The sequence below is a fragment of the Bacillus rossius genome, chromosome 2 (genome assembly GCF_032445375.1).
Source record: "Bacillus rossius redtenbacheri isolate Brsri chromosome 2, Brsri_v3, whole genome shotgun sequence".
Taxonomy (NCBI): Eukaryota; Metazoa; Arthropoda; class Insecta; order Phasmatodea; family Bacillidae; genus Bacillus; species Bacillus rossius.
The window spans coordinates 11,219,592-11,243,707 of NC_086331.1; the positions used below are offsets into that span (position 1 = coordinate 11,219,592).

Genomic DNA, 24,116 nt, shown 5'->3' on the forward strand with positions numbered 1-24,116 from the left:
TGTATTCACACAAATACTTTATTAGTAAGATTCACAACAGTATCGGTACAATACATGATATTTATTTAGCAGTGGTTACCTCCATACTGTTAGTACTGAGGACTAGCATTAATACTGTGAACGTATTTAATAATATTACGGACAAAGAAAATTCCAATGACTTCATTCAGCAGAAATTTTTGTGTGACAAACATGTAATTTACTCTGTAAAAACCTCTATTGTACAATTTGGGTGATGGTGTAGTGACTCAGCATTCTGATATGAATAGTTTTGAGGGCTTGGGTTCAAAACCCCACTTATCTATAATAAAAAAATTACCAGGTAAAGTATTAACATGATTGTAAATGTTAAAAACTTTTCACCATACATTTTAATATAGAATATATAACAACATGAAACAATAAAATGCCAAGTTTTATTATATATACATGAGAATTGACCATTTTTAAATTCCCATTTACATTATACCTGTGTATACGAAACTAGAATTGTTCACATCATCAATACAGCTCCAAACAATATTCATCTCTCAAAGATTATTTTCACTGCACTTTATAAACCTATTTTAAACTTGAGATGTACTTTAGGTTTACAGCATAGCTTCTCAGTTATTCTATGAACTGTAAGCCAAATACATATAATACTTATGCAATACTTAACCACATGTGGGTGAAAAATTACTTGTGAGGCTTTTATTTTTGTTTAATGTCTTAGTTCACATAAAATATTATAACAAAAAATACTTCTGGTATAGCAGGAACATAAATATGTAATGCTAAAACAGTTTAAGTACCTGGGGTAGTATCATTGCTACGATGAATTTTATCGCAAAATTTTTTTATTGGAGCATTAATTTGAATGCAAAGCCAATCAATTTGTGTAACAAAAAATTGTTGACTGCATTTTAAGGGCCCCGCCTACCGGGCACACACAGGCTGTGCAGATCTTCAGAAAAAATAATGTGATTTTAAAACTGCTCGAGATATCAGAGTGGGGTGTGTTTACGAAAAACCTTTAAGAATACGTGGAGGGTGGATGGGTAGTTCTGTTTCCATACTTTGTTTTTAAACTGTATTTTTAGAAGAGTGAAAATGGCTAAATGTGTGTGTTCAGAATAATGTTTAGGCATGAAACACCTGATACAGATTTTTGAAAGCACTCAAGGGACTTGCATTACACCTTTATTTTTATTACTCTACCATATGCTATGGTTACTGCTCAAATCTCATAGTTCTACGCACAATGAGAAGACTGTGCGTCAGTTCAGAGCCTCGGGCTTAGAGGCGATACTACGCTAGAAGCACCAGCAAGCGTGGACCTTATCATTTTTCCTCACCAACACACACATACCCCCGACTAAGCGGGCCCCGCGTAAGTGCTCAAGATGACCAGCATCATATCACACAAGTGTATCACATTAGTGGCGGAAAGACTATAAAAATTTATTAATCGTATCAGTATTTGGTATGAAGCATAGATTTATCGTTTCACAAGTTGTCACCACTGTCTTTCCACAAAATGATGACCAATTCTGGTAAATGTTTTAAAGTCCCGCATGCCCATCTATTATGTTTATTGCTATATATTTTGGTACAGTTTAAAATGTTTTGAACAGTGCTTTGTTACATGTGAAGGGCCAAACCATAGTGGTGCAAGTCAAGAATTTTGCAGATTTAAATTTGCCATACCAAATAATAGTTTCATCGTTTCAAAGATGAAATTTGTAGCTAACTAAAAGATAAAATATTATTTATTTACACCACTATGTTCCGGAGCCTGGAGTACTGTTTCTTCAGCACTTTTAATGGGAAACAGCTCATAGCCAATGTAAACATGTGAGCTGGCACATGAGTTATTACATCACAAGGGGGTTAAGCGGACAGTAAGAAAGTGACTGGAACCAGTACTCCACAAACCAGCATGCCAGTTTCCTCCTCCTTGGTTATCCTCCCTTCTGGCCAGTTTGTGGAACTGCGCATGCACTGGGTTTGCTCCTGCTCGAGACTTAAGGGCCTGTGGGCCCCGCCTCTTTAATTTACTTTACATTTTTATTTGAGGTTAGCTTTCGTTCACACGAGTATCCGAGAGTCATGGCCAAAAGTTTGTAACTACATAGCTTGTTTGATGAGTATATCAAGATAGGTGGCAATAACATATCCGCCCCTCAGAGTAACTTCCTAATTCATTCCAGGAGCACACTGCACTAATAAAAATAACGATAATCAAATGAATTTCTCCCCCCCCCCCCCCCCCCTTTTAAGTATGTTAATCAAAATAACTTGTTTTCCAACCACAGAAGTGTGCTTGGTGACTACCATTTAATAAAAACATTTCTCCCATTAAAATCAAATTAGAAAATTAATTATAAGTCTAAACATATTCAAAGTTGAAATTGTTTGGTGCTTCGCCCCTTCAGAGCCCGATATGCCACCACCCCTCACTCTCACCCTCCTATCCTCATTGCACTTTGTACCGCCCACCAGCGACATACGGGATGTGCCAAAAATACCACAAACTACTGCAACAGGGTGCAGTAGTGTCAGTGTTAGTAATCCTGCTTTCTTTTATCCCCAAGTATATTTATTTTATTTAAGTTTCAACTCTGCAGCAACAGACTCAAACTTGACGAAGGTCATCACAGTAGTTGATTATTTTTTAACTTTAATCTTAATACGAAAATTTACTACATGTCTTTGAGGCTGGAATAAGTATGTCATAATTTGTTCTAAAAGGGTTAAAGAAGTATAAACTCAAATTTTTTAATAACAAGTAAGATTATTTAACTTCTAATGTAATAACCGACACTTGTTACTAAATGCACATCGGCAATGAATTGCTAACCACATGACTTGCCACTAATGCATCCTAATTAGCAAGAGGTAAACTTGTCCTGAAAGCTTCTGGCTTTTTTTTCCCAGAGCTGCTGTTGACTTGCGAGATGGCGTGATATAAATATTGGCTAAACACTCGGGCATTGAACATATTTTTGCATAATATAAACACTGTACTATGTTAATTAGGCTAAAGTAAATATGCAATGAAGGAAGTGAATGACTTTTAAGGAAAGGCAAAACTAGCGTTTGTTTATTTGTTGTATTATTAATTCACTGTAAGGTGTTCAATTCTACCCATTGCTATTGTGTGCACACAGAAATAAAAATTCACTTAGATGAAAAAGATCACTACTTCGCATCTATGACTGCACTATTTTAAAGAAAGCCATAATTTATTGGCATCATTATTTCAAAACAGTGCAAATTGTACAGTGTTACTTCGAGTGGCGGGTGTATTTGTTTAATTGTACATTTTCAGAAATCTTTATTCTAAATTATACTTTGATTTTCTACCATGTATGTTTGTGCCTGGCTCTTAATTTAGCCTTGTTTTTACGCAAACTTTTAAGTACATTTTTTTTTTTGTATTTCCATCTTTTCGTGATTACTATTGAGGACTTATGTAAAATAACTATAAAAGTAGGTTTTTCCAAGCATAAATATGTTTGCTGCGTATTTATCGCAGTTATTTACTTTTTTTTAAATAACCTTTATTACTTTGCATTGTTTTGAGTTTCATAAGTTAAAAAAAACTTTTAATTTTTTTTTCAATTATTGTTTATAACTGCCAATTCAACACTTTATACTTTATTTGAGGGAATAGTAATGGCATACATCTTCGATACCTATGTAAAATTTCACAAGATGTGTAGTGTGAGGGATTATCAAATATAGGTCATGTACGTCCGGCAGCGTTACACTAGTTGGTATGTTCTAAGAAATGTTAATAATAAAAGTTCAATTGAAACTGTGATTTTTTACCATCTGTACTTAATTTATAAAATGCTTCTTTTTTTGTTACTTTAATCATTGTATTAACTTGCAATCCCACATTATTATTTTCCATTAATGCATGTCACCAGTGTCTTAAACTACTCCACAAAAATCCTTTTTGCAGAAGATTTGAAAATTTACAAGAAAATTAGTACTACTAATAATTGCTTATTATTACAACATGATATTAATAAAATAATAAGTGGTGCATACACAATTTAGTTAGACTTAACAAGGATAAAACTAAGATAATATACGTTACGAGGAAATATTACCCAATTAAGTACGACTATAACTTGTTGAACTCTCAAATCATCAGAACTACATTAACAAAAAATCTTTGAATCTTCCTAGACTCCCAAGTTATTTTTTCATAAGCATGTAAACTATCTGTATTCTACTACCTGAAGAATTTTATAAATTCATCACTTTTTATGGTATTAATTCAGATTCTATTTTTTCCCCTCTATTATGTTATAGGTTAAATAATCTTGCTTGTTAGTAAAAATGTTGAGTTTATGCTTTTTTTACCCTTTTAGAATTTAATTAATTAATCTAAAGAGATTTCCTTATTCTATCCTTACACTTCTCTCAGTTTGAGGGACTATAATGAGACACTCTTTATTCGAAATTTCTACAACTCTTAACTTCAATGTAAGTTTATGCTTCAAAATTCTGGCTCTAGAGTACCACAATTCAGTAGTCATTTAAGATCTACTTTATGCACAATTTGATATCGTCCGGGCCTGCGGCCCCTGTTAAGTCCGATATGCCACTGCCCACCCACCCTCCATTCAAACCTCCCGCCTACCCGTGCGTACGTGTGCGTGCGTGTGTGTTCGCCCGGCAAGAGGGCGCTGTCGAGTCAGTGCGCCGCACCCCTAAAACGTAATTAATTATAATTGTGTTGTTTGTTTTTATGTTCCCTATGTGCAACGTGACGGCAGATCGGCCGGGAGGGTTTTATGTACTTTTAATTAAAGTATGGTAACAAAATATAATAGCGTTTCCGGACATTCCCGAGGAAACCCGAAGCCAGACAATAATTAAATTTTCTCCTTATTAATTGTAATTTGTAGTATTCTTTTGCAGTATTCAGAAAATGTCACATAATTTTTAAATCATTCTTGTCATGTTAATTTAGTTTCCCGTGGCACGAATTCATAAATATCTTTAACAGCAATTGTTTCGGCGGGAGGAAGCCATGTTAGTCGAGCCGAGACATGATCTCATCCCAGTCTTCCGCCATCAACGACCGAGAGTAGACGCGCCAGCACTCCGGGGACCTCACCGCTTGTTTTCACCGCCAAGTAATTCTGTTTAAATTTAATTCTTTCTAAATCGTTTTCTTTTCGTCCTCGGAGCTCCTCTCGGTCGGGGGACTGCATAACTAATTGTATTACGACCAGTAACGGTCTTTCCTTCTATTTACTACGTAATTTGAGATGTGACCACGTGGCGGGTCTTTACTCCTAAACCGATTTGTGCCGCGGGCGTTTTAAACAGTTTCAACCATGTACGTGTGTAAGCTGCAGTAACCGAACAAATCAGGTGTGTAAATTCGACGTATTATTTTGTTATTTATATCTGTTCGACCACGTGGAGTGTGACGGCGTGTGGGACGCCTGAGAGCCCACTGCGTAGGTAATAGCGTGCCCGACGCTGAGAGCGGGCAGGGATTCGTGCTAGGTGTATTCAGGGGGAAATTAAAATCACGCTTCACATGGGGGACGGCATGACCCCGGGAAAGAGTCTCGCATCGGTCCGTGCACGTGGCACGGTGGCGCCCATAAAACCCGAGCACACATTCAAATTCAGTTATAAAATATCAGAGACTACGGCCCCCGTATCAATTAATAACAAAAAGACCTTATCTCTAGACTGATTTCTAATTACAATAAATTAATTTGTTATTCTATTGAATGAATAAATTGCAATTTGTAATTTTACAATCCAGTAAATGCCTTAGTTAATAACTTGATAAATAGTTCAACAAAAAAAGAGAAGAACAAATCTCTGTTGTATTATTTTGTGTTGTATGTACTTAATGTTTGTGGTATTATTGTATTTGTTGTCACCACTAATACATGTGTTGGCCACCATGTGCGGTTCTTACTGCTATGGTAGCGACAGGGGTGGGAGTCCATATGTTTATGGTGATAACCTCCTGTTTGTCTTGTATATTTGCCGTGTCCACCATCCAAGTCTAACGACTGTCGGTGGGCATGTCACACTTTCAAATAAACAAATAAATAAAAATAAATAATCCATGTAACCAGTTTTCTACTCTTTTTTTTTTTTTTGTAATCTCAAGTATTTACTACTAAACTTAGTGCATTAAATGTATAGCAGATAGCAAACCACCATTTTAATGCTCTCTTAATATTATATCTTCTAGCATCATGTACTACTTTTGTTTTCTCCCTGTTCTCTCCTTTTCTCACACGGACATAGATGGACATTCCCTGAACTTAGAAAAGTTTAATTTTTGTTCAAAATATTTGAAAACAAATTTTACAGTCTATAAACTTTTGTGTTTTATTGGTACAATAATGATTTGAAAATACCATCAGGAAAAATATATGCATGTTAACCATTAATATTGTGACATTTATGTAGCCATATCTGGTATTTCGCAAGCCAACTAACAACATAGTTTAAAGCATTGTCTTTAATGTGATACATTTATGTGATTTGATGGATTATTATTTTAAACAAATTTTATTATATAATCTTTAAAGGTTGCATTCAAGCTGAGTTGTATAAAGAAACAACTAAATGTTGAAATCACTCATTTAAAGATTTGTTAAGTTTGTAAGTGTAAAAGGCCAAAACAATTTTGGTGACTTGAATTATAGGCAACACTAGGCATGCAAATGTTACCTACTCAATAGAGATGAAAGAATATGTATGGCCATGGTATTATGGCTAGTGGTTTCTTCAGCTCTGGAATACCATCACAATGTTTTACTTTGCAACACTATAAACTGTTCCCTTTACGTCACCAAGTGGCGTTCATTCATCCATTCTACATCATGAACAGATAATTCGGGAAAATAACCGTGTGAGAACTGCATGCAGACTTAATAAATTTTTACTTCAATTTTATTGTAATTTGCTTGTGAAAAATAAAATCTTTAAGCATATGAAAATTGTGACCAAGATTCCAAAGAAAGCTTCAAAAAACTATGATGATATTTTTCATATTATATATACAAAATAATCACTACCACAAGGCCAAAGAAACTAATCATGAATGGGTAATGTTTGGCAAATGTTTTATCATTCAGAAAATTCACTTTTTAAAAAATTCAAAGGAGCATGTACATAAAATTATGTATTCTTTCACTCGATAATCTTATAATTTAACAATACCCTGTTTGCATTCAAAACAAAAAAAGTCATAATGGAATGATTGGCGATGGAGTAACTTCTAGCATACATTTATACAAAAAAACACCAAGTTGCAAACCAACAACCATCAAATGCCAAAACTTAATCAAATGACTAGAAAAAGCCTGGCACAAACTAAACTTCTAATGAGAAAATAAAAGCAATATTACTACAGTGGTCTCTAATAGCAAGTAGGTATGTGGGTTAAATAATTTAAAACTATTTTAAACCGTGAATACAGCACTTATGTAAACTAAATTCTAGTTAAAACTGTCAATTACAAAAAAAATTCCTAATTTTATTGCATTGAAAACATATGATGTTTAGTACATTATGTAATGAGGCAACCAAAATTACGAAAATAAACTAACAAGACGAAAGCTTAGGAAAAATGAAATTTGCTTTGGCTAGCAATATCACGTATTACATCACAGATCTTGTTATAACTAAACACAATCCTTTTTAACACAGTCAGACAGCCTAAGAAGAGGAAGGAAGAGTTTCAGTAAAATTAAAATACTTACTGCCATCCACGAGAAAAATATGAAAATATACACAAAAAATACTAGAAATAATGTTCATTACCAATAGGGTTCACAATGAAATCTAGTAACACTGAAGTTTTTTGAGTGAAATTGTGTAACAATACAGATTGTGTACACAATAGACTTGCATTCACAAATGAACCTTTTTAACACTAAAATGAACAAAATAAAAATAATAATTATAATATAAGTAAATATAATTAACCAAATACTATGACAATGAAATTTCATTTTAAAATCACTTTAAGGCACATAACATTATATTAAATTATAAAGATACAAATTTCTGTGATCACAATAATGCATTAAAATTATTCAGTTAAATTGTTTTTACATAAAAACACTTTCACAATTGATTACAATTCATATGAAATCACATGAAACACAAACATCACACACATTAAAATGCTACTAACTTACAGGTACAGTGGGGATAATAAACATTAAATAACTAATTTCAACAAATAACTCATAAACAAACGCATATGTAAACATGTACAACCAACACAAATAATACACTCAAAAGAATAACAAGAAATTTAAAAATAACTGAAACCTCAGATTAATTTTAAAAATAAAGCTATCAATCACATTGATGACTCGACAAGTGGATTCTCAAAGGTTGTTCCCACCAGGGCCGGGCAGACGGACCCTGGTGACGACTAGATGACTCCCGAGACCAAGATCCCCAGCCGCACCTAGACTGTCAACCTGCGCAACACACCAGCTATCACAACGTACCGTACACAGTGACTGACTACTGACACTTGAAATAATTGTGACACAGGAGGAGGGGGGGAATGAGACCGATGCGTGCACGAGACAGGCCGAGGCTCAAAAAAACTCGAGTTCTTCGTACTCGACCGGACGAGACTCGACAGTACTTTTATAAAACTCATTACATATTTGACATGAACAACAAACATACAATCACATACCACTTTTATGCAAACACGTCACACAGAAACTTTGTATTTACGTTCTTACTATGTATGTTTTCTCACAGTATGGTATATTTGACCTAAAATGTATATCCTGATATTTATGTCTTAAGACACTAGAAATCAACACCATTTTAAACGAAAGGCCAGCAGTACACCATGCATTTGTTAACACAATAAAAAAAAATTTGAGAAGAAAATATTACGTTTCCCATGTATTTTTTTTCTAATGCATCATCAATTGATAGTATTGATATTGAATACGAACGTAGCAAAACCAAAAGTAATGTGACTTTGAATTGTATTTTCATATATTTAATTATGTAGTCAACATTTCAGCTGGCTTAGTGTTTGTATTTGAAAGAGGCTATTATGCATTTTACTTCTAGTTAATACTTTTAAATTTCTTTTAAATATGTGATGTGATATTTGAAAATGATTACGTATTATAATTTTTGAAGAGGAATGTATCATTGTTAACCATAAAATGGTGATAAAAAAAAATTAGAAAAATAATAATACTGGAGATAAACTTTCCCCTTGCTGTGTTTACACATTTCGTTTTGGTAATTTTTTTGTTAAAGCTTAGTTGTTTTACATGTTCTTTAAATGGTGTTAAAAAGGTTTTATTATGTTATTTAAATAGTGAAAACATTACAAATTCTGGGAAGAAGAATAAAAAAGTATTAATATTTAAGTTACTTTAGCTAAAGAAATAATATGTATTAAATACATGATAATTTGTAAATTATGTAAAATTAATATAGCAGACCTAACCTAACCAACCTTTAAATCTAGCTATTATTCCTCTTTTTTTTTCTCCCCAAAATCCACTCAAAAGAATATCAAAAATAAATTAATAAATAAGGCAAAAAACATACTATTACACTTAGATGCTGATAAAAATTCTTTTGTTAATTTATCCCACTTAGTACCAGTAAGGAACTACTTTCAACATATACAAAATATAATCTTACCATGATGTTTCGATATGAATTTATTATTTTCACTGATAGTATTATACCATAATCAATTTTAATATCCCACACATAAAAAAAAAGCTTTCTGCAACTACTTGAGCTTGACTAGACTAAAACATAATCAAGTCTGGACTCGAAGCTATAAATACTGAACTAAGCTCAACTTGAATAAAAAATTTGCAGCCTCCTCCATCTCTATATATATAGCCACACGTTTGACTGAGTGACTGAGTGACTGAGTGAGTGAGTGAGTGAGTGAGTGAGTGAGTGAGTGAGTGAGTGAGTGAGTGACTGACTGACTGACTGAATGACTGAATGAATGAATGACTGAATGACTGCCATACAAATTCTTACCCCCTTCCAGACGAGCTAGAAACTTGAATTTTGCAGGTTCATACATCTCGATCCGTAATGACGAAAAAATTCCAAAAAGTTAAAAAATTTAAACCCCCGAAAAGAATTCAAATTTGCGATGCACCCACAAAGTCGGTGCCAACCTTTCTTCGGAGTACCAATATGGCTAAACGGTAGAATCTATGAAAACACTGGTTGCAACATTGTATTTGTCTTGGTACGATCTCTAATTTCGGTAAGTGTTCTCCAAAATAGCTGTCCGACGTATCAGCAAGAGAACAATAGGTCTTATGTTGTGTATGACTTTAATATGAGATATATTTGAACAGGTTAAGATGACGCGATGTAAATTTTTTAAGCTCTGTCACATCGTTAAGCCGTGCAAACGTATTGAGAGTAATGTCAACTGCAATAGTGTGTAGTGCTCTAAAAACTAAGGTTAGGTATAGTTGCCTTGTAAGATGCCCATCAGTAAGTCTACCGGCATTAAAGTAGAGGCATTAATAATCCAAATAAAAATAAAACTAAATAAAAATAAAACAAAAAACTAACCATTTTGAGTAGGACCTTGTTGCATTAATGGGTTTCTGGAGAGTAAATCAGTGCATTAATGGTGCATATTAACTGCTTGACTAGTGAGACTGTTCTGAAACAAAATAAAACAAACCCAAATCATAAAATAAAAATATAAAAAAATAAATATTATTATAACATGTTCAACACATGTAGTAGATTAAATGGTAACATTTAAAAACACATGAGTTACCAGGAATTTCTGATTCAAGAACACAAAAAAAAAAATAATGGTTTACAGTACATAACTGTTATGTTGGCTGTGTAAAATGTTTACAGGTGGGCTATATGTATTATTATTAATAGCTTATATTATTGAACTATATATCATAAGATCATCAGATGTCATTTTCATGTTCTATGGCTTCAACTTAAAAACCGATATGCCTACTCATATTAAGAAATTAAACCCTAAATCTGTTGAGAACGATACATTGTAGAATACACCAAACAACAAACACACTTATATCCTTCAACCTTCTTTCAAGGATAGATATCAGTAAATGCTATGGTGGAATTTGAATAAACTTTTATAAATTTAAAGCTTTGGATTCAGCCAGTATGTTAGGTTTTTGGGTTTTCTGCTAATTATAATCTTTATAAAGAGAAATTCCAACATTGGAACTATGGAAGTAAAGTGTTATACATGACCCAGCTGGAAAAACATAAAACTAACCTATAGTGATTGATTATGCTGTAAATGGTCAGGTTAAAATCATAGTTTGAATATTCATCCCATCTTTTACCAATAGCAGATAACATGTATAACATCTATACATCCATACCATATAACATAACATGTATAATAGTGATACAGTTAAATTGTAACGTGAAAATTAAATAACCCAACATGGAGTGTGTGTAATTGACATTGAGCTGGTTGCCAACCACTAAATCACGAAATAAAATAAAATAAAAAAGTGGCTGCCCCACACATTTTAAGTGAAACTTCACACATCAGTAATACACTTGAATTATATAAAAAAAAAGTTCAATCATTCGCCTGAACAATAAATCTAAACAATAAATAACACAATGGAGGTTTACAATTATGACAAACATGGGGCTGGAAAACCTGCACAGAGTCTTACAGTTGTCCGACTCTACTTTATTCATTATTCCCCCACCCTTGCCTCACTCCCCCTCCGAGCAGCACAGTCCTGAGGGTTGTACGTTTTCGATTATCAAAATGAATAGTTTATTATTTGTATTCGATTCAATTTCGAATACTAACACTTCGGAGGATAGAAACAGGGCATGTCAGCTCCGTGATTAGTTTCATTCAGAACGGGGTGGCGAAGAGAAAAAAACTTGTATAGATCTCATGGAAAACATCTGGTCACATACTCTCAGCAAAGACTCCTAAAGCCTAACAACCTACGACAACATTTTTCTAGTGGATAATACACAGAGAACGATGATCTGATACAGGCCCACACCCACCATCCTAGCGCAGTGACAGCTCAGGAAATTATCTTGTCACACATGGCCCAAAAAAAAAGTCACAATAAGGGGGGGAAAATTCTCCTCATACACTGGACAGAAAAAGAGAGGAACGTACTGAGTAGCTACTGTGTTCCTACATTTTAGTTAAAACAAGTCAAAAAATATAATCCATAAATGTTAATATAAATAATAATTTATTTTCATATAGTTAAAAAATTAAACAAAAAAGTTTTAATTTATTTTTTACCTACATCATATTTAACTATAGATTAAAACTGCACACTGTACATTCTTTTTAAACAAGCACTCTTGAAGTTTCTTCAAATACACTGCAGTTGACTTACATATTTGCTTTGCACTGTTTATTACAATATTTTTTTTTTTTTTGCAGTTCCTATTTTGATTACCATGAAGAATATTTGTTTATAATTTATTTCCAAAATTATATACATCAACAAAATTTTACCTATGATAATTATAGCTGACTTAACCTAACCAACCTTTCACTTTAGTATTATTTATCTAATTTCCCAGAAGCCACCAACTACACATTTACTTTTTCTTTCAATATGTATTTGTTATGATATGGAAAAAAATTTTTAGTGCTATTCTAATTCTTACTATTCAAATTCAATATTTGTCTATGAGAATAATTTGATATCCATATTCGATTCTAACTAAAAACTGACATTTGTACAGGCCTTGCTTTCAGTCATCACCTCAAATTAATCTACCAGCTGTAAAGCAGAGTTTTATTTCAGTAAAAAGCACTGATGAAGTTAATTATGTTATAAAGTAAGTGATGCCTACTCTCCTGTTGTGATATTCTTTAGCTAAAAAAAAAAAAACACACACACACACACACACACACACTTAACTCGAATCCTGACCTTACAACATGTCACTTTTAATTCAGTAAAATTATATTACATTTCTTATATATTATATGTACTAAGACGTGTTTAGAGATTCCTCCAAAGTGTAAAGTCAAACGTATGTTTTGCTAAGCCAAAATTTGTTGAAGTAATTAAACTACCAAACAGTGAAGTAGAAGCCCGTGCGATCGGAAACCAATATGTATGTACAGTTTCTATTCTGGCTACTGCATGCACTAGAGAAGATATTTCAGTTATTTTACCCTACCATCAAAATTAAACTTCTCGGCAGCTTCTCACTTTTCAAGACGGCTCACATTTTCATAGCAGACATTTGACGTAGACCGGGCCTACGTCCTCCCTAAGCCCGATGAAATCAGTGAACACTTTGCAAAAATTGCTACGAGACTACGAGATTTATCGAATGTTGACCATTGGTCCTCGATTGCTTTCATTCTGACAGGCTATAATTGATAATGGCTAATGTTGTAAGGCAAGATGATTTTAAAATACTGTAAATAAATTAAAAAATAAATAAAAATATGTGAGAGTCTTTCAGTACTTGCTAGTGAAGTGTAAACATCTGACCTCAACGGGTGGATTAATGTGTTCTCATGTTGTAAATAAACTTACCGAACAAAAATTTAATGTAGAATTCTTAAATCTAATGCAGAGGGTGATAAATGAACGAAACGGATTAAATTCAGGAAAATTTAACTTTTTTACTTTTGTATTTCGCATGTATCATTTTGCACACAATTGAAAAATTTGGTTTGATAATAAAAAATTAATATTTGAATCAAGGGCGAATAATGTATAACTGAGAGATAACATCCTTCAAAGAATGGTGAAAAGTTAGTCAGCTTTGGTTTTTATAAAAATCATACAAACGAATCAAATCAAGTGGGAGGGTGAATAATTTTTTGGGGGGGATTTGATTTATTAGTACATACTAAGCATAACTATTAATCTATTTACACATAAAATAAGAAAATTGATAGCTGTATTATACATTTCAAATTCAAATATGATTGTTTCAAAAATCTTAAAATAATGTAGGTATCTGTACTGAAGTGAAAAAGGGGTAAGTTTAATTTTAATCATTCTGGTAATATAATCAAATTAAATGAAAGTGGAAATGTCAAGAGATGACAAAATATTGTTACAAGTAATGTGGGGAGTAAACTGGGTTCGTAAAGGATAGCTCAATTAATTAGTACAGTTTTATTTACTATTAATGTATAGACTATAATTTTAATTACTGCACTCAAGATTTCTGTCCACAACAACTAGTCTCACACTGATCATTGAAACATTAACACTTTCCACTGGAGCTTGTCTCGACAGTGGCTCGCTCTTCTGTCCGCTTCCTTCGCACACTCACCCACGCCGCACCGCAGCACAGTCCCCGACTATCGCTCGCCAGGCCTTCTCGCAGGTGTCGCCTCCCGATAGGTCCGGTTCGCTCAGCAAGGGCCACCTGCCCTCTTCACCTCTCGCTGATCGCACGGGTATCGCCAGTATCACTCCCCGAGGGGGAAACTCTCTCCTACTCTCAGAACTTTTCCACTCTCACGGAGGCCGGCATCATCGCTTATATACCCGTGGCGTCCTTCTGGAACTGACGGGAGCGGCTGTGACGTGTCGCGTCATCCCGGGCCGACCCGATGCCCCAAACATCGAGAATGGCCCCAAGTCACGTATTCCAGGCCCGGAGAGTTCCCAGGCTGCTTGAAGGGTCAGTGGACGGTGCGCAAGGAGTGGAGGGGGGTCAGTGATGACCCTTGTAATCCCGCCAGGCACACGCGGCATGCTGACGTCAATGGGCCGCGCGTCCATACTCGGTCTGGCTGGTACGCCCCATTACAAGCCCAGCTTCTTGCACGGGCGTAGCAATATAAATAATGTTAAATAAGTACTGTTTCACAAATTTTAAAATAGGCTATTTCATAAACAAAAATGTGTGATTAATCAAGGTAACGTATGCCTATAATGAGAGTTATAAAATAGGCGTACATAAACTATATTTAAAATTAATAGATACTACTTTTTACAACAGTACGAGGCATGAGGGTCGTCTAGGGGTTAGAACATTCACTCAAGGTGACCCGGGTTCGATTCCGACGGAGTCGAACCTTGATTTTTGCAAGTGGGAAATGTGGCAGAGGATGCCATGGCCTGTGGGTTTTCTGGAGGTACTCCTCTTTCCCCCACCAATTCATACCTCGTCTCATCTCCCCTCATGCAGTTGGCTCCTGTGATGTCAGTCATCTACACCCTGCCTCAGGCGGGAAGCTGTATTTTATTCTCCAGGTACTTTTTACATCATTAAATTTCAGCCATGCATATTTTTGTCATGAATGAAATCTTAAATATATATACATATAATGTGATATTTTTAGTTTAAAGTATAGGCATTATTCACAAAAATTTCTGACAGTGGTGCAATATTGAATATCCTGAAGTTGCCACGAGGGAAGCCGCGGATTATTAGCTGGTATTATATAAAACGGAACAAAGTGCAGCAAGGTGACTGCTCTAAGCCAAATGGTTAGACTTGCACCCTGCCTATCTGGCGCTTGTTCCTTGACTAGCTGGTCAACTCACCAGACTTCGCGGAGCCAGGACACTATGTCATATATAACTTATACATAATCAAGCTGCTATAAAACAAAAAAAGGTAAAATAAACAAATGAGGGCACAATACAGCACCTATTTAGTTACCACACTCACTTGTACTAGAACATTTTTCATCACAGCAAGAAATTATGGAGATTATTATTATTATTATTTTTTTGTGATTTCCCTGAATTTTTCCCATATTCCTTGACCATTTTCAATTTTGTTAACTTCTTCAAGTTTTCTATTCAGTTGAAGCCCCAAATAACACTGCAGTATGCCGTGCTTCTGATGACGGAAACAGGTTGCAGTGCCTGAAGAGTCGCAGCTGTTTCCTTGTAAGAAGCATACTGTGCACATCTACTGTGATTTTTTCATTGTCTTGTCCTCCCTTGTGCATATTAAGTTTTTTATTTCTGTTGTCTGTGCTGTCTTCATTGGGTTATCCAGAGCTGTTTGTTGTTGTCAGTAATTTGCCCTCATTTTTGTCCATTTTATCACACATTCAGTTATTTTCTGTGTTGTTTCATATGGTTTTAATGACTCAATTCCTTCATTGAAATTACATGTGTGCTTACTTATTTTGTTTTTGACTATAGCTAATCTTGGTTTGTTTTGTGTTTTTTTTTTACATGCTAATATATTTTATTTGGTTCAGAAGGTTTTCTACAATAGACACATTGTTGTGAGGCAAAGTTCTCTCAACGCTTCACACACGTGGAACGCGGAAGGCAGTTCTCGGAGCAGTGTTCTGAATCCCTGGCTGAATCGCCTGTGCTTGAGTCGAAGATGATAAATACAGGACCTTCGTCGTGGCCGGACCACAGAGCTGACCGCAAGGAGCCAGTCTCTCAGCTGCTGTTCAGTGCCCCATCAGGGTAATGCTGACTGGAGCAAGGAACTCATGATTAGTAATGTATGTCCATTAGGCTCCCCTTGCAATTTGAGTAACTCAAATATTTATGTAAAGGATTAACTCTTAAGAGTTACACTTGTTAAACTGTCTATTTATTCTCACACAAAACTAAAAATGCTAAATTACCATCTTGTTAAGCATATTTGTTATTCATCAAGCCCTTAAACCAAATATTTAAAAGTTATTTAAACATAACAAAGCACTCTGCAATGGTTTATGTCTGTAAATTATTACCTAATCAATTTTTTATGATACCAAATTACCCTCTTTAAACTGTTCAAGTACACTAGAGTCCCGTTATAGCGAGGTGTCACGGTTCCGGGTTTGATCCTCGCTATAACCGTGTCCTCGCTATAACCGAATTGGACAAATTTTGGCCCCCAAAAAATAAAAATTAACAGAAAATAGCATAAAAATTGTGTTTAAACCTGTATAATTGGAAAATAACAGGTTATATTAACGAAATCTTAATTTCTGTGAGCAGATGTGTGAATTCTCTTTAAAACGATACCCCATATGTACGGATGCGATCACTGATTGCGTCAAAATAACCAGAATACCCTACCAAGCCACGTAAGTATAGCATCTCAGCCCGCGGCCGACGCAGCATTGTCCTGCTATCTATTGCCAACGCGTGCTGTCTGCTGGTGGCCATGTTGCTTCGGGATGTTGCTTAACAGGTGGTGCTAGTGTAGCGCGACGATTTAATTCCTTACAAAAAAGCAGGAGTGCGGCTGCGGCAACGCACGTACGCCTCAAACGAAATAGGCGCTGGAAAACTATACTTTTTTCATTTAAAGAAACCTGTCAACTTTTTTAGAAAATAAATTTGGGATTAAACTCAAACCATCACCACCCCTTTCTTGGACAGATACCCCAACAACTGACCGAAACAAAAGTTACAAGAAAAGTGCCCTAGCGATTCGGAAATAAATACGGTAGTGCCGACTAGAGGTGTAAAAGTAACGAAAAAATGTGTAACCGTATGTATTCGTTACTATAACAATTAGTACTCGTTACTATCGTTACGTTACTCTTTACTTCTGATACCACATAACATGCTAGGTTATGTTTTAGCAACGAATCCAGTCGTATTGCGTACGCGTACAGTATGACGTCTTGTAAATAATAATAAATAGAATATAAACAATTAACAATATTTGATAATTAATAGTTTTTGTTAACCAAGAAACAATTAAATCTCATTAGAGCGGCTTTTTAATATTATCTCTTTTAAGATAACAAAAAAAAACGTGAAAATACGCGATTATAAAAACAAAAACATACATATTTCTAATTTGTAAAAAATACTTTCTTACGTTGTTTCTGTTCCAACCTCAAACTTTGTCTACACACGGCACAGATAACTAACGGAAGTTTGATAAAAGAAAGAAAGGACGGGATTCTATTTTTAAGCCACGCACTTAGATGGCGACTGCAGGGCTGAAGAATGTGACGCGTCAACGGCAGGATGTCTAGTGGCGAGCGAGAGGGGTGGAGATAAAGCAGACAAATAACAAAAGTGCGCTACAAGCGATCACGCCGTAAATTCCTCAAAAATACCTCGTTATAGCCGTGTTCTCGCTATTACCGTGCTCGCTATAACGAGATTCTACTGTACATATTTTGCTTTTTTCCCAACTCATGTTTAGGTTGTAATTTACGCTGCAAGGGAAAAAACTGAATCATAAGCTTTCAACAAATTTTTGTATGGAAAAAAATGTTTTTTAAAAGTCCTAAACAACTAAATGTTAGTCATTTGAAGTAATGTTTGTGTTTGCTTTAAAACATTTGTTGTCTATCATCATTGTGTAAAAAAAAACTAAAAAAATTTATAATCCAGAAGAAATAATATAGAGTTTCGTATGTGCAGAATAGTTGTCAAGAAATATATTATTCAAAATGTTTCACGGTTTTGTGCAACATAAACTCAGTAAAAATGAAATTAATTACAGTACAGCACTTTCAGTAGGTATTCAACATGAGTACTCTGTATCAAGATGCTTGACACAGCATTCTGTGATGTCGGCAGGGAGATATGTCTGCTGTTTGGTGCGGTTTGACATAAACTTTTGAACCAAATCTTATCCTTTTCAAACAGATTGCTTGTCTTCAAAGAAACACCATGATTTGCAGGCCTTGTTGATAAAATTAATACTCAATGCATGGAAATAAACATTTGTTATAGATCATACCAATGTGTAAGTAATTAATTTGGATAAAATATAATAGTAAGCCCTTTAACAAAACAGTAAACATTTAATTTGGACAATAACACATGCTTGCAAAAAAAAATCTTAAATTATAAAGTCAGTACGGTACTAAATTTAGTTTTAACAAACATCTATACTACACAAAACTAACTTTCTACGAAGCAAGGAATGTTTTTTTCTGTCTGATGTATGCCAAAGCTTAGCTATTAGTAAGATGCAACTAAGAATAATACTCACATAGCATGCTGGCTGCTAGCCAATAAGGGTGCTAAATTTCATTTGGATTGTGAGGGGAACAGCATATATCTGTGTTACTACAAGTTAGGAATTCCAAAATTAACTTTTCTATATTTTTCTAACGTGAACCAACAATTTTTCCTAACCATCCAAACAAGAATATTCTGGGGGAAAGAAGGTTGTATATGCCTTTTCAAAGGTGTCATTTTAATCTTAAAATATATGAATACCAAAAAAAAAAATTAATATTTGCATTATAAAACCACTTATCCAAGAAGAAAACACTAGAATCTGACTACTTACCTGCAAGTCTCAGTAATAACTACACTTGTTAGCAACAATCAGAGATATAGATGCCATCCTACAGTATGGTTTTACTCTGTATAGATTTCCCTAATGAAGTAGTTATATCAATACCTATTATTTACCATTGTAATAAAATTGAAAACCAATATCATGCATAGTATTTATGCACTAATATCAGTGCTCATAGTGTTGGAAGAGACAGAGAAAATGTCTGTGAAATGGAGGAGGGCAAAGAATAAAACAATCAGATTGAGATAAGGAAAACCATGAAAGGAATAGAAAAAAAATTTGATAGAACTATCCATTATAGGTACTAAAATTACACAATAAGAAAGAAAAAATTAATGTAAAAGTAAAAAAAAATTAGTATTACTGAATTAGGATGAGGATCACAAAGTTTGTAATTTAATTTAGACAACAAACACTATTAAATTATAATTATCTTATTTCATCAATACCAAAGGTGGACAGTTTCAAAAGTTGCGGTTAACTTATACCGATTGCTCGTTTTACAAGTCACTGACTTCATTCCGATACATTTGCGAATTGGCCGATAATGGTTATTCATAGCCCTTCATGTTGTTTGGTCTCACATTTGTTTCTATTTTCTAAATGAATATCGATGACATTTTATTTGCTGGCACCAAACATGTACAGTCTTTTTCATTTGACATGATGATGATATGCATCCAGTCATCACGAACATTGAAGAAATCACAAAAAACAAATTTGAAAACACTTCAGTTTTGATCACCTTCCCATGAGATCTGTATTCAATAAAATTTATTAAAATTTTTTCACATGCAATAATTCTACTGTTTGGATAAAATTTTTAATCAAATGAGACATGAAAATGAAAAACACATTAGTCAGCTGGCATTTGTTCAGATGCTAGCCCATAATGGATTTGTAGTCAAAAGGTGATGCAGGCACATAAAATTAAGTGGCTGAGTGGCAAAATTAACACTGTTTATAGATACATGTGTTTGTAAACAATTGCTATCTATTGGTCTAAAAATACTGAATGTAGACTGTAACACTCTTATGTCAACATTTCAAAATACTTTTTTTCCCCTTGTTAAACTATTTTTGTATATGGTAAAACCCTGTGATTTTGGGGAAAAAAGAGAAAATTAACCAAATTTCATGATACTTCACATTTGACCATTTTTTGAGGTCCCTATTCATCAGTTAAAGTGGTATATTCTCTATTCATCAGTGAAAGTGGTATATTCAATTTCCATTTTGCTAACACAAGAAAAAAATTACAGAAATATTTTGTGATTTCCCTTAACTTTTCTCAGGTATTATCCACTTTCATTTCCATTACCTTTACATTTTTCATATTTTTCTATACCTGTACCAACCCTGACATATGTTTGTGCAGGTACAAAGCAGCCACGCCACTAACATAACAGAGACTACACATTGCCAAAACAGTAGTCAGCACACACAAAAAGACATACAAACATTTATGGCATAAATGTTCACCACAGTGAATTGTGCATTATACAAATATGTGAAAATTTCAACTTACTGTATTCATAAAATATGAGACCAGTTGTTGATGAGTACAACATTAATAATTCAATCATAGCATGACACTACAATAAAACAGCACATGCAATCCAATTATACCAAGCCCAACAAATTGCAAATATTTCCAACTATTCACAGATTAATCAAAGCAGCCGCATAAATAATAATAATAATAATAATAATCCAACAAAAGTAACAGGGAAGATGACTACAGATGAAGTAATATAGCAACCATGAACAGTCACCCATTCGTGACTTAGCCATAGTCAACACTGCTATATCAACCAAAGCAGATTCAACCTAGAGCAATCAGAGCTATCTGTGAATTGACCCTAGGAACACCAAGCCTTCAGTTGTCAGCCACCCTTGAAGATAGCTGCATAAAGGCCTGCCAAAATGCCAGGCAGTACGTGACATCAACCCAGAAGCCAGAATGTAGCTACTGACTCTGGCCACAAGGCCTATGATAGAGATCTTTTAACAATTTCAAGTAGACGTTTGGCAAATCATCAAATACTCAAAGGTAAGAAAAAATTCTATTAGCATAGCAGGTGTTTTATGGTCGTTATCTTCAGTGTGACACTCATGGCAATTGCTTCTGATTATGTCCCAATCGTCCCTTTGCCTAAGCTTCTATGCATAGCAGTGCGAGACAAAATACTAAATTTAGGGTGGCTACAATTTTTTTTAACCAACATTTACATACAACTTAGTGCAATTGGCAAATTGTAGAAACATTTTTGACCCTGTTAGGCAATACTATTATTTATCCTGCTTTCAAATATTGTATTTGATATGCTTCAAAACAGTGATGATAACAGAGAGAAATAAGGGATACTTTAGAGAGTCGAGGATATAAGAGTGCAAATTATTGTTTGGAATGGGCAACTGATTTTATATTTTTCATAATAAATCACAACTGTTCAATAGGCCAGGGTAGAAAACACTGACAAAATAACAAACCCCTGCATACCTAAGCAAATTAATATGCACATGTTCTTAGCATCAATTCTGTTTTATTTCAGAAGAAATTAATGTTCATAATAACATATTTCCTTGTAAATAGAAAATACTTAAGGCAGAAAATAAATACCAATACAAATTTACTACCATTTATATATAATTGGTACATAAATTTAATCAAGTGCATTCTATAAATAAGGTCTGCAGAACTTACATATCAAAATAAAGAGAAATCCAAGCATAGCACAGAAAGGAAAACGTTAGCTACATAAAATTGTGGGCCTCTACACTTAGCTGGCTGTGGATATCAGGGTCCTCCTGCGTGGTTGAATGCATGCAACAAGAAAACACAAGTTCCACCTAAACAGCGGTGTCTATAGGTAACGTTTCAATAACATACCAAAGGCAATATTGATTCCCACTTTATAAGTTACACAAATATTGCCACTGTAAAACTAATATCCTGAAAAGCATTACTGGGAAATAGTTTATACACAAAAATTTGAACAGCAGCAAAATAAGTTGAAAGTAAATATTTTGTGACAGAGATATTTATTGTGCTGCTTACACACATTTCAAGTTACAAGAAAAGTTACTACCATATTCACCGAAAATAATGTGATGATTTTTTTACCAAAACTGCGGAAACTAAAAGTTTGAGCCGCATTAATAGCAAACATGCTGCTAAAGACTGTATTTTACCAGGGATGGGAACAGCTTAGTTGAAAAATTACACACTGCATCATAACTGCAGTCACTTAAATCAATTTAGACGTTAATTACTGCCTCCTGAAGCTTCGCTTAGTTGAAAAACTACATGATCTGCCTGCAACTTTAGTTGGCTCTTGTCACAACTTCCTGACCCTCAAGCGTACGGGGGAGGTTATGACAGACGAGAGAAGAAGGAGGAGCGGGATTCCGTTCCAATGGAGGTTGTCACTGGGTTCCTCCTGCTTTTGCATGCTTCTGTTCCCTCCCCCTTCACACATCGCAGCTTTCTTTGCTTTCTGACACACAGCTTTTCAACTGCAGCCATTCTACTCATTTTCTTTCTAATTGCTGCTTGCTGTTTCAAAAAAAAAAGCAACGGAAATCATTCTACTGACAAAAGTGGCAATGTTTCTTAAATATTTTTTTTTTTTTTACAAAAATGTTACCTTTGTGTAAATTCACACAGAATAAGTAAATGAACAGTTTTTTTTATACCTATCATTACCAATGGGCAGATACATCATTGAATTTTTTATCTTAATACTGGTAAACTGTAAATTTTCAAATTTAAAAAAAACTTCTAAAATATTTGCACATTACCAAAACATAATGATGGCCAAAGCAAAGGTTTGGAACACTTGATATATTTTAAAAAAAGAAGACGAAAAGAAAAGAAAACCCCACAAATTGAACAATGTTTTACCATAGGTTGGCTTTGTTTAGAAGGGAAGGACGGTTACGCAATTCAAAACAAAATATACATTACAAGTATTCCTGGCTTATATTTAGTTTCAAGTTGTTTGTAGTGTTTTTATGCATGAAGAAGGCAACTGTGTTTTCCAAAAAATATAAGGATTGTGTTCAATTAATTTTTTATGCCCTATCTCTTTTAATGTCTGTTCTAATATTACTATACTTATTATATGTACCTTCTGATAATTGGATACTTTCTCAAACATATGTTATTAGTTCTATACAAAGATTGTATTAAAATTTGACCTAATACTTTGAAATTCTGAAATAAGTCCCATAACAATTTTGACTTAATTTATTCTTCAAAACAATTTGGTATCATTCCAATGTACTTGTTTAACATCACCCTATACTAAATATAAACTGATTTCACTATCACAAAGCATCAAAAACACCAAGAATTCAGGTTGATTCATAGAATTCAGGTTGATCCATTAATGACGTATCAACTCAAGACATATCCATTTTGACTAACACCCACTAATTACAGTTACAAGAAAAAAACTGCAGTAGCTACTTCAACAACAAGAGTTACGAGAGCGTGTGTGCACGCACACAGGTCTATCAGCAACAAACTCACGGCTGTGACTGTTTCCAAACACGTAGAGTAAACTTTTACTCTCATTCAGTTAACTTGTAACATAGCATAATTTCTGCCCCCTGCTACTAAAAACAATTAACTGAGGATGAGTTATGTTAATGATGTTTTCTTCATGTTTTATAATTAATTTATACACATGATTATTCTATTATACATAGGTATTAAAGGTATTTTGTTTCTGCTTAAATATTATTATTAATTTTGGTTAGGTTTTATACAAAGTTGAATGTATTTTTTTAATTTTACTATCATTAACTTTTCTCTATTTTCCTTGATCAGTTAAAATTAACATTTTTACAATTAGAAAGCACTTTCTGGTTAG

General features: G+C 34.1%; 1 protein-coding gene across 4 annotated transcripts in view; it reads right to left on the minus strand.

The window, feature by feature from the left end:
* LOC134529095 (sodium/hydrogen exchanger 6) overlaps positions 1-24,116 on the minus strand; it is a 106,787-nt gene continuing 82,671 nt past the window's right edge. For 2 of the 4 annotated variants that reach the window (XM_063362820.1, XM_063362821.1), the window contains 2 exons: positions 10,594-10,687; positions 1-8,477 (listed from right to left, as the gene is read on the minus strand). In XM_063362820.1, coding sequence (XP_063218890.1) covers positions 10,649-10,687 — 39 coding nt within the window. In that variant the 3' untranslated portion in view covers positions 1-8,477; positions 10,594-10,648. Of the gene's footprint in view, positions 8,478-10,593; positions 10,688-24,116 lie in introns of those variants that run through there. The other 2 variants (XM_063362823.1, XM_063362822.1) reach the window with 2 other exon arrangements.